This window comes from Rhagoletis pomonella, unplaced genomic scaffold, assembly GCF_013731165.1.
Source record: "Rhagoletis pomonella isolate Grant_MI unplaced genomic scaffold, Rhpom_1.0 Rhpom_scaffold_00002, whole genome shotgun sequence".
Classification (NCBI taxonomy): Eukaryota; Metazoa; Arthropoda; class Insecta; order Diptera; family Tephritidae; genus Rhagoletis; species Rhagoletis pomonella.
In genome coordinates this window covers 66,466,531-66,479,653 of record NW_023458556.1, presented here as the reverse complement: position 1 = coordinate 66,479,653, position 13,123 = coordinate 66,466,531, and the positions used below count along the sequence as shown (strand labels likewise).

The 13,123-nt window shown below is 35.4% G+C and overlaps 1 protein-coding gene across 1 annotated transcript in view; it reads left to right on the top strand.

Annotated features, from left to right (window-relative positions):
- Positions 1-13,123, top strand: part of LOC118733997 (ras-related protein Rap-2a) — a gene marked incomplete in the record, with an annotated part of 87,483 nt that overhangs the window by 37,833 nt on the left and 36,527 nt on the right. Inside the window, 1 exon segment of the mRNA XM_036463664.1 lies at positions 8,197-9,390. Coding sequence (XP_036319557.1) covers positions 9,302-9,390 — 89 coding nt within the window.

Below are 13,123 nucleotides of genomic sequence, written 5' to 3'. Positions count from 1 at the left end.
TACAACTACTTTCTTATATGGGAGTATGATTGAAAGTTTTTTAAGAAACAAAGATGGATTACTTCAATCCTTGTACTTTTTTCTCACCCATCATCTTTTAAAGTAGACATTTTTGCCTATAAATCTAGACCTCTTTAAGCCCTGAACTGTAAAGTTTGTATTTAAAATACTTTCGTATAATGTTCCTAGTAAGATTTTGCCAATTAAAGAGCTTTGCCCATATTTTTGCAACGTAACAAGATGGCTGTGGTGTCCTTTTCCTCTTTTTTGGCTTCTTTGCTACTAATTTTCGTATAAAAATTTTGTAAAACAGCAAGACGAACCCACAGCAGAAAAGCCACTGAAGCAGCAGTCGCCCTAATTACATAAATACAACGAAAAGTTAGGTGTTTAGCTCGAGGAGGAATTAATTTAAAATAAATTTACAACTAATTTAAAGATATTCAATGGGTTGTGCTGTTATATGCCTTCTTACATTAACAGACAACATCAGCAAAAACAAGAGAAAGGCACTAGATAGCAACAAGTATAAAATATGATAATTATCGGCAAAACTTCCAACTGCCGGAAGGTATTTCCGCCATTTTTCGCCAAAACGAAGCACAAACAGAATTGTAAAGTAAAAACGGCTGACTCAACTCGAACGCGTGCGGTAAACTTTTTCTGCTACGAGGGCAGCAGCTCCTGGAAAATAATTGACCTTTTGCCCTAGCTTATTGCATTGCACGTTGTGTCCGTTTGTTTTTGTGGCAGCTGACAGTCAGTATTTACATACTGGTATATGTGTATTAGAGTGGTCCAATTTTTGTATGGTGAAAAAATGTCATCATGGAAAATCGGGCACCAACTTAGTTTTTTCATTTAGATATTTGTAATATGCCAACTTTAAATTTTCTACTGTGACCAATACAGGGTGCTCAATGATCTGGGAATGCGCTACTGGATCGCTGTTAAACTGGCAAAAATATTGGTGATTTTTATAAAAAGCTACTGTTGTCACGGCAACTGAAGCTTTTGATATTTTTTTAGATTATTGAGGCATATATAGCGCTTAAATTGCTCAACCAATTGTTTCATTAATACATGTACACAATATTTCTAGAGTAAAATATTTATACTTTAGTAAAAAAACTATACTTAGAAAGGTAAAGTCGACAAGAGGAACATTTCGGAAGGTGCCCCAAACCCTATCTCGGAAAAACATTTGGACCACTCTAATTCCCTAGAATTGTAAAATCGCATTTCCAAAAATGTATGAACGGGTTTCTTTGATTCATGAAAAAGGCACTTAAATATTTCATCAAAAAAGTATTTTAAATGAGTGGTATTGGGGAATTAAACAAACCGAATATTACTGAACTTGTAGAGTTCTACCATAAAATTTGATTGTACCCGAAACAGAACGTGATGCATGTTGTAGGTAGGATCGAATACAACATGTAAATAGGTATCCTATAGTCCCTTAATCCAAATTTTTTTTTACCCAACATGTTTTTTTCCTTAAGAACTAACCTATAGATTACTTAGCTATCTTTCACCCGATTCCAAAACTCAAATATTGTCGCTACCATGTCAATCTACCGAATGAGCAAAAATGCTTTTTCAACTACGATACCTTGCGCATGCGCTTGAATGATACGCAAGATGGTAAATCATCAAATTTCTAGTCGTCTTAGAAGCAGAGGATACTGGCTTGAACAAAGTGTCAAATCCCACACTTTTTCCTAATGACAACAACATTTTTTACAACAGTTTTTTGCTCTCTCGAAAAATATCGCATTTTCACATTCGATAGTTTGACATATAGCGACAATATGTTTTGGAAAGAACATTTACAGACCATGGCTAACGATTAAAATATTATGATTTGGAAGTATGTTCCCTTAATAGGCTAGTTGATGTCCTCGAAGAGACAAAGGCTGACATCACTGCCATTCCAAAAATGCGAGGCGGAAAGGCAAACAACGCTTGGGGCCTTTCAACGTCTACTACAGCTATGACAGCTAAATATAAGCATAAATTCGGTATTGGGTTTGTGGTGGGACTCCGTCGCCAAGTACTATTCATCTCCCTGGCGAACAAGCGTCTAGCCACAATCCACAAGCGAGATTCTTCAACATCTCGCTCATTTGCGCCCACGATCCGACGTATGAGAAGGACTAAGTATTAAAGAATATCTTTTAAAGGCACTTGGAGCGCACATACTACAAGCACTGGCCCCAAACGATATTAAGCAAAACTCAGCCTTCACGACGAAACGTCCGATAATGGACTGAGATTGATCGCCTCCGCGGTGACACTAAACATGATAGCATGCAATACTAGGTTGCAGCATAGAGATCGATCAAGGCAAGTGGCTGTCTCCAGTTCAAAAAACGAGAAACCAAATCATCATGTTGTGATAGAGGGAAGGCACGTTTCCATTATTTTAAACGGACGTACGTAGTGAGGACTAAACACTGGAGATGCCTGATCGAAATTAAAAACAAAAAAAAACGATTTTTGAAAATCTACAAAATTTAAAAACGGCATATCTACTAAACATCGGACCAATTTGTGCAGCAATAAATGCGCGTCCAGCAACACAAGGAAAGCTAAACGTTGAAAAGCTAAAATCAGAAGAGACTGTCAACGTCTTCGCCTCTCCCCTCTCGCACCTGCTCTCTGAGAGCACAGTGTTATCACATCTCTCGAAAACTACGCACCGCCACCCCATGAGTAGTTAGTTTTCAGCGGGCCCGAAAGGACACTTGGTTCGATGAGGAAGTCACCATGCTGTTGAGAGAAAAAATGCCACTCACAAGGCGCAATGTAAGCTATGCGGGATGGATGCAGGGATCTGAAGAGAAAAGCGACACATATTTTCCGCAATAAGAGAGCCAGGCGAATTACGGAAAGTTTCAAGATCACGGCGAACTCCTGTAAGAAAACCCTTGGCGACCTAGAAACCGATGTCCATTATGTACTTAAATTACGAAGGGAACATTTCATTTCCGTGCTGACGAGGTGGCACTTAGAGTTTACGAGGGAACGTTTCTGCAGAAGATTTACGGGCTTTTACGGGTTGGCAATAGCGAATACCGCAGACGATGGGCCGAGGAGCTGTGTGAACTATACAACGGCATGGACGTAGTGCAGAGAATTAAAAAATGGACACAGACGCTCCAGCTGTGAAAGTATTCACCTCAAAACCCGTTTGTGGTAGCAGCCTCTTCTGCGATGAAAAACCCAAGTGGAAAAGGACTTGGCTTCACCTGGTATTTTCAATTGACATTAGTTGGCACAGAAGAGAAACGACTGGCGTGCTTTGTTGAACTCAGCAAAAATCGTTTAGGCGGTTATGGCGCCACACAAGAATAAGAAGAATAACAATGCAAACATTCATTTTAATATGTCGTTTGGTTTCGAAGAAAATGTGAAATTTTTCACTCAGTTTGCCAACCCTGTGGAAGTTTTAAGAAAAATATAAGTACAGAATTGGGTTCCTCATACCAGAAAACCTCTATAACATGTTTTAATACAAAATTTAAGCACTTCTATACGACACTACAGCACAATGCTAAGAAACCTATTTTCGCAATTAGGCAAAGTGCAAACTTATTTTAGGCCCATGGTTTCTTCGGCAAATCTGCTTAGAATATATATATATGTGCTATACGCGCATAGTAGAAATACAGATACAGAATTGACCCGCCCTAATGTTTATACATACATGCACGCAATATGCACACATCATCTAACTCTGCGCTTCCGCGCTCGCTTTTACGCAAAATTTCTCAGCGAATGGCGAGTTGCATTTGTCGTTTACGGAAAGCAAACAAATTTGCGGTTTTCTGAAATGAGGTTGGAAAAGTTTTCGTACTTATATACATACATATGTACATAGCTACATACATACGTATGTATATGTGAACTTTTATGTACATTCATACATACATATACACTATTTGGGACACGTTGTCAAAGAACTTGACTAGCAATGTTGGCCGTTGTAGAAAGTGTGTATTAGGGATGTTGCGAATGTGGAATTTTAGACATCCGCGGATGCGAATATCTAACAGCTAACATCCGCGGATGCGGATGCGAATGCGGATGTCAAGAATTTTTAAGAAACAATTAGAATCTAGCATAATGACGAGATCGTTGTTTAAACAGCGCTTACAAGCCAAACCAGATACATATATCAGGTTGTTCTAAAGCTTTTTAAAAAGAATTCTTCATTCTCATTGGCTGTTTCAGAATTTGGGGAATCTGTAACTTCATCAGCGTTTTTCGATTTTAGTTTTTGTAATTCATTTTTAATACTTTCTGCTGCAACTGGTTTGAAAAATGTGTGCTTTTGGCGAGCTAAATAGGTGGATATGGAAAATAAATTATTATTTTCCAGGAATGGAAATTTTTAACAAAATTCTGTTTTTAAAGTCGTGGCTGCCAGCCGAATCAGATCAGAATATTGGTTTTTTTTTAAAGCACCCTGTTTTTCATAAGCATTCGAATCTCAGATAGTTACGTAATTCTTATCTTATTAAAGGTCAGACCTATAGTTTTTTAATTATTTGAGCATCCCCAACAAACATTTAGGTTTGAGCTTAACTTGAGGTTGAGTTGAGAACTAAGGTATTTCTCGAATCTCCAACGTTGTTTCTTAACAGTACATCAAGTGGTGGGCATTTTTCTTTGTATGAAAAAAGTACTGTTTCTCAAGTTGAGAAAATGCTAGTTTTCAACTTGAACTCCAAAGTAATTCTCCAATTGGTCTCAAAAATATCATTAAAATACTGAAATTGAAATAGTAAAATAACTTATTTTATTTAGATTATTTACTTTTTGTCGGTAATTTTCCTCTTTATTTAGCTTTCATTTTTCACTTGATAATTAAAAATTTGTTTCTTTATCACTTTTTACGTATATGCGCGTCGGTTAGAGATGAGTTGGAGAATTATGTTGGATATCAACTTGAGAACTATGAATTTCTCCAGGGTTGGAGAAATATTTTTTTGATGTTTAATGGGTCGATTCTCTTTATAGCCAGACGTTGATCATTTCTGCTGGAAATCCCTATTGAAGGAGCTTACTCTTTGACTTTAAATAGCAAAGAAGGGACAGTTTTACCACAGAAGTTTTTAGCCAAGGATTCAATGTATATCCCTATGAACAGTGCACACTTTCTTCTTTTGTGTCTAGTAGTTTTTTAAGATTGGTCCAAAAAAATCATAATAAAAAAAGAAACCAATGCAGGCACAGAAAAAAATTTTTTTTAAAAAGACTATGTTCCCTTTGACGTACGTCAAAGGTCAAGAAGAAGTTGGAACTTGTACGACTGCCCATTGATAACGCGGTTATATAGCTTAAGAAATAATATGTTTAGCGACATTTTTGTCAAAGTTGATATATATGACATTTGACCAGTTTTGTTACACCAATACTCCCACGACCACAGGCAAAAATATTGGCTACAATTTGTCATTTTGTTTGCCATATATACGTTTTATCGGTGTACTTGAACAACATTCGCATTCGCAAAAGCTCCGCATTGATTGTTGCGAATGCGAAAGCGAATGCGAATGTTAATTTTAATGGGGAAGTTCCGCAGTTGCGAATGCGAATGCGAATATTCGCAACAACCCTAGTGTGTATCTTGGCATGCACATTTGTATGTATAATGTGGTTAGTTGACGCTACCACTCCTGCGGATCTGGTTTCGATCCCTGGTCCCAGCAGCATCTGAATTTTTCCAGCAGATATTAAAGTTTGATACAAGTGAAAGGGCGATTAACTCAACTAAACAGCAAACATAATTTCATCCACAGTGAAACGTACTGCAACTACTATAGGATAAAATTCTAGGACCGTTACATGAAGGTTTTTTTAAGTAACAAAATTTAAAGAATATGCTATATGTATGTATCTGCTTCCTTGGGTATGCGATAGGTAGTGCAAATGCCGTTTTTAAATCGATTAAATCGGAGTACGACTAATCGACCCCTGCCGATTCGATTTTTTGTCGTTTTTTTTCCAATTCGATCCGTGATCGATTCAAAGAATTCGAGAATCGACGTTCGATTTTTCCTCAACTATTACATACGATTTGCCCCAGAAAATCTATAAAAATTTGAAGAAATTTGATTTTGAGGCTGGTACAAAAAAATAGCATCAGACAGCAAAGACCAAATAATTCAATGACCTGCCTATCTTTCTCCTCCGACTATAGGGCTCCTCAGGAAATACTCTTGAAAATAACTCTCTATAATTTATAGCTAATAATTAATAAGTGGAACAAAAACTCCAAACTTTAGAATTCCAAACATTATGCAAATTTTTATAAAAAATTGTCACGTCTTAATTACTCTTTTTATATTTTTTTTTAAAAGGGTAATTAAGAAGTGAAATACAGTCAGCGAAAAAAAAACTAAAAACGTGCGCATTGCAAAACAATATATGTACGTAAGCTCCATTCATCTTCTTATTTGGCGCTGTAACCGCCAAAACGATTTTGGTCGAGTCTCTTCTGTGCTAACTGACGCCAATTGGAAGTGCAAGGTGAAGCCAAGTCCTTCTCCACCTGGTCTTTCCATCGCATTGGGGGCCTCCCTCTTCCTCTGCTACCGCCAGCGGGTGCCGAGTTGAACACTTCAAAGTTAGTTCAAAATTAGGGCCAAAATCGTTCAATTGAGCTGTTTTCGCATTTTGTTTTACTTCGTATTTGAAATGCAACTTTGTAATAAAGACAAATGGGATGATAGAGAAATAAATTATAAAGATTAAGACAAAGGAGTGAAGACGGTTGAGTTATCGTAACGTATCCAATTATTCAAATTGAGCAATGTTTATTGAGTTGTCGAATTTTATAGGCAAAGAAAATTAGTTGTCGAAATTTACGGATAGCTATCGAGCTCTAAAAAATTATGGGATTACCGAAATTTGTCAAAATATATTTAATTTACATTATTTAGCGAATAAACGAAATTTATCGAGTTATCGTAATGTAACGAGTTCCTTCAACTTATCGAGTTATCGATATTTATTGATCTACTGAAAATGTTCCATTTACTGAACCGAAGTTTGTAGAACATTCAAAATATATTGAGTTATCGAAATATCAAATTTATATAAGTTTATGGAGTTATAACTGCTTATCGAAGTTTGTCGATAGCTTTCGAAAAAGTTGGTGTTCTCCATTAACCGAGTTATCGAAATTCATAGAGGTACCAAAGGTCTATCGAGCTATCGATTTATATCGACGTATATGCATTTTTGAGCTATCGAAATTTATAAAGCCGTCGAAAAGCACAGTTATCGAAATTTATCGAAGCTAGTCGATTTATCGAATATTGTAGAGTAATCGGATTTTCGTGTTTTTTAAATTTATTGAATTATCGATGTATATCAAACTATCTATATTGGGTTAATTCCAAGTCCTACCAAAGTATTCCAAAGACCTTTAAAGATATACAAAATTTTAGCCACGTTTCAGTTCCAAAGCAGTATATTTTGCACCTTTTAAGTTAAACCACGTGCTAAGTTAGAAAACCACTCCAAGGGTTCTAAAAAACTTCAAAAACGGCCAAATTTCGACAGTAACAAATTTATTTACCCCTAACCCTGTTTATTGCTAAAACAACACAAGTCAAGGACAGTTTTTCCGAATTTTTTTCTTGTTAATATTAATAAAATAAAAAAAGTTATTCGACATTTTAATCTCTTGAAACTTAAGCACTATATTCAGTCCAAAAAAAGTCCTTTAAAACCCCTTTAATTGTGAACACACAGTTTTTATTGATTCGTGTACGATTCCAATTGTGTGACTTTTTGAAATGTGTGGGTTTTTGAAATGGCCAATTCAATTCGATTCATTCATGAAATACGAGCAGGAAATTATGTTACTCATACGCCATGTAGGAAAAGAATAACAATTGATTACGCAAACTTAAAGCATTTTGTGGAACTTACCACCAATGGAAACAGTCTGGCAATATTCAGTTTTGATTTTTAACAAAGTTAAGTAACATTTAAGTTATTGAATAACTTCTGTTAATTATAAAAAATCACCAAGAATTATATGCAGCATGAACAGTACACAGGGTTCAAACATGACCAAATTATTTAAGACGAAAGTTTTTATAGGAATCACTTTAATCGTTTAAAGTCTGAAATTAATAGCTTTCTATTTTTTGTCATTGCAGAGCGTAGCTAAAGAATAAAATGCTGCAAGAATGTTCAGCGCGAAAATTGCCTAAATGCCTTTGCTCCAATTAAAATACTGATTTGAACATAAAACATAAAAAACGCCTAAATAAAACAAATACCAATAAAAGGCGATCATAAAAAAGAAAAACAAAAACTTTTTCGCTGCTGTTTTGAAGGCACATTTGCTGAATAAATATTTGTGAAGAATTCAGCGGAAGATTGGGCGTGAGCTCAGTCACCAGGAAGCATCTAATGGGAGCACGTACCATTTCGTTGTCTGAACCGACAGCTGTTGTAATTCCATTGGGACACTACTCCTCCTACCGAAACACTAAAAAAGAAAATTTCACTGAACTGTAAAGACAGAAATTAAAAGAATAAATAAACACGTAAAAGTTGGCTTGGAAATCTGAAAACCATAACCAAAATCACCAGTTGTGAATAATAATATTAAGTTACAAATTACGGGAAAACACATTGCGTGTACGCTTGACAGCCATCGTTGTGTAAGTGCATGTGTATGCGTGTGCATTTAAGCGTTACTTCCCACGCCATAGTGCAATTGTCAAGGAGAACGCTTCAACATTGTTGCAAATCATCAAGAATTTATTCAATTCGCCAACTGAGAACAAACAACGTAGTGCAAAATTTTAAACCCCAAGGCACTATTTAGTCGCGGATTTTATAGTGTTTTGTAAAATGTAACTGTGACATTTATCTAGATTTAATACCGCACAACAATAGCAGCAAGAAAATATTAAAAAAAAATTAAGTTACATACTAATATCACATGTGTAAGCTGCATTTCCATAGCGACGACGAAAAATCGGCCAAAGGCATTTAACGTGGGAGCACAAAGATTGCACGTGTAGAAGAAAGCGGCACTTTGTTTTCGTGTCGCACGGGCGCGCCCCATTTGGAACGACGACAAACAGCAGCAGCTCCGTAATTCCTTACGGGTATCTACAACCCTCCATAGGCACATTGTAAACACTTCGCAATTAATTTGACGACACCCTACAGCTGCTCTTTAAGGACTGCAGACAGCAACTGTTACCGTTTATAATACCATCGCAGCGAAACTTTTTATCGGCATATCCATTATTCCGCCAAAATGCGTGGCCGTCACCTACGAAGGCGCTTTAGCCTGCAACCGTCCTTTATGAAGGACGAGAGTGCCGACGAGAAACCCAAACGCGACAAGTAAGTCATAGCCATAGATTAGTTTATATGAATGACTAATTGTGCTAAGCATATAAGTTATGTAACGTAGATTAAAGTGTAACAGGGAAAAATCCACTAAATTAACCCTGAAATTTTAAAATCTTGTATAAAAAAACTTTTTACGTAACTTTGCTAATTCAATAATTTGAACTCTATTTTCGGGTTTAAATATGGGTTTACAAAGAATAATTTTACTCTTTTCAGAATAAATATGTAAACTTTTCCAGATTCTGAAATCCAGAACATAAAAAATCAGTTTAATATGAGACATTTATTTTCATATTGGACACCACATTTGATGTCACACTTTCGATTGGATTCAAATTTTTTTATGGGTTCTATTCATGAAATAAACTAACACGTACTCGAGGAATTTCTTTTTTTTCTTCGTATATATGATCTGTCAAAGTTTGCATTTTATCGTGATTCTTACTAATCATGTACTACTTCAAATCGTTATATCTCGGGTTCTGCGCATCATAGAGACTTCATCCTGACGTTTTCAATAAAAGAATATTATTGAAATGGCCACAGCTATATTAAAACCAGAATTCAAAAATTTAGACTTTATTGTAGATTTCGCCAGAATATCTATATGGATTGAAAAAGTAGTGAAACAACTATTGTTAACGAAGTGATATTCTGCCGAAATCCGCAATAAAATCTGTCTTTTGCTAACTTTAGTCCTGCAATTGCCACGTTCATTTCTAAGGGTTTGTCACCTTAAAGAAAAATCTTGCCCTACAAATATTATATCTGGATAGGTTCTAACGAAATCCGCAATAAAATTTTACTTTGCAAAACCCCATTATTTAACACCTTACTAAATATATCTCAACATAAGTTTTCGAAAACAAATTACAAAAAATTGTTGATTCTCACAAAATAAACCATCTCGTCATAAAGAAAAATATTTTAAAAAAATAATTCTTGCAAAACGACCATTTCTTTTTTGACCACATTTTTTTATAGAGAATTAAACAAGAATTACGATGGTATAATTTTAAATCCCTAATTTACTGGATTCACTGTGCAAATCAACTTCAAAAAGTTCAACTGTTAAAAGCTAACTTGGCTTTAGGATATTCTTGACTATTTTAAATATAGAACTACTAAGCCGTTTCTTTAGCTTTAAAACCAGGACTTCGGAGCGGAGCGGAGCAAAGGAACAAGGCGCTAAGGAGCAAAGGATTTTGGCTGGGGTGAGGCTGAAGCAAAGAGCTAAAACAATTCATTAGCTCCTTAGCTCCTTAAAGAAAATTAAATTTACTTAGTTCTTTTATTTTTGCCACTGAAAACAAGCGTGTTAAATAAATTTGCACTCTGTTTATACTTGGATATACTGTTCATTACACAATACCCGGAAGTCAGGGATAATTGCCACGCCAAACAGCAGAGATACGTTAATTTTGTCGACGTGCGGTCTCGTACAATTTTAAGCATCCGAAAACTAACGAAAAAAGGACTTAAATTTTCATTCATTTTTTGATCCGGAAAACGTTCGAAAGTGATGATGTTATTTGAAAGCAATAATTGTATTTTACTTGTTCAAGCTGAACATTTGAAAGCATGTACACGTAGTCGGCAGTGGGTGCAGAGGAGCGTGCTAGTATTTTTTACCTCCCTTTTATTAGCTCGGTATGTAACTATGTAATATTAATGCACCTAAAAGATGCAGCGATTTCTATTCTCAAGTTACATACCTGATGACAGTACGAATGGAAATTATAATAGCGAGGCTTTAGTTTTTTAAACTATAATTCTTTAGCTTTCAGAAGGAGCCGGGTTTGAGAGCCCTCAGTTGCTGCCCTATTTCGTTTTTTTTTTCGAACCATGAAAAAGCAGAAGGAAAGCGTATTAAACGAAAAATTCAATAAGACGAAATTCGTAAAGACAGCCAAAAACGTATCCGTTTCAAAACAATTTTCGGTTCTTGCTTTTAATTTTTCTTTGGATACAGCAGTGCTTATAGAGTATGTAGATGCATATCTGCATCAAAAAGAAAATAAAAAAAGAATTCGGTATATCTTGGGTGGTTAGGGTTCGATAAGTAAGTAATTAAATAAACAAAATAAATATTTTATTGGGAGCGGGAGCGGAGCTCGCAGCGAATTATTACAACACAATAAAAGCTTTTAAATTTCCAAGAAACTTCTTTTAATTCAGTTATAGAATATGGCGTAAATCGACTTGAATTGAGAACCTCACCATTAGGAAATATTAACAAATCAACTCATTCAGCCCAACGGAGTAAGCTTTTATTGTTTAAAATTTTTTACAAGTAGGCTAATATAAAAGCATTTGCTAGTGTATAAGCTATTAACTTAACATATATGCGGGTTTCAAGATTTATTTAAAAGTTTTAAAAATTAGTACACTTGTTACATTAAAATTATAATTTAAACAAGTAAGAAAGTCTAAGTTCGGGCGGAGCCGAACATTAAATACCCGACGCAAGTATTAAATATATGTTTTTTCACCTTTCCGAAAGCTACCGCTAGGTGGTAAGCAGGGGTGTATCAATTTTGAGTAAATTAGCGTCCTTAAATTTCGAAATATTGCAGTTTCAACCATTTCTGAAATTTATCGTTATATGAAAAGCGGCCGTAATTTAAATCCGATTTCAATAATTTTCAACGTTTTGCTTTTATGTGGCAAGCACAATAAAAATACCGAGTTTGGTATAAATTGGTATAACGGTTACCGATATACATATATGTGATCATAAGTGGGCGGTGCCACGCCCATTTTCCAAAATTTTACCATAAACGTATTTCTTGGTAAAGAATTGTTGCAAGCACCAATTTTGAATAAATTAGCTTTAATATTTACTGATTTATCGAAGATTTTGTATGGTTGTGGTCCGATTTTTAAAATTTTCGGCCATTTAGTATGTTGTACCAAGGCCAACAACTGCGCCAAGTTTGGAAGAAATTGGTGCAGCGGTTACCAAGATATACACATGTAACCATAAGTGGGCGTGGCTACGCCCATTTTCCAAAAATTTATAATATTCTTATTTTTCGTCTGAAAATTATTGTAAATATTACTTTTGAGTGAATTATCTTCAGTAGTTACTAAAATATCGCAGTTTTCGTATTTCTGGAAATTACCGTTATATGGGAAGTGGGCGTGGTTAGAATCCGATTTCGCCCATTTCAATACCAACCTACCTTGGATTAACAGAAACCTACATACCAAATTTCGTTGAGATATCTCAATTTTTGCTCGAGTTATCGTGTACACGGACGGACGGACAGACGGACAGACGGACGGACAGACAGACATGGCTTAATCGATTTCTCTATTCATTCTGAGCATTTATGTATACATTTGTCTATATCTGTCTCGATTAGTTTTGGCTGTTACAAACAACCATTATGTGAACAAAATTAATATACCCTAGTGCACAAGTGCGCTCGGGTATAAAAAGTTACGTGGTGCTTGGTGTACGTCCGCACTGAAAATAAAATTTCGTAAAAGTGCTACGAAAAACTTTCGTAGACTTGGTTTTTGTACAATGTACGAAACTTTCTTTCATAATACGAACACATTTTTCACAACGAAACAAGATTTTATGAACCATTCGTAAATATAACGAAAGGACTTTCGTAAGGCATTTTTTCAGTACAATTTACGAAATCTTACGTTTATTTTACGAAACACATTCGTAAAGCACTGAACAAATCTCTGTACGAATAATTTTGTATAT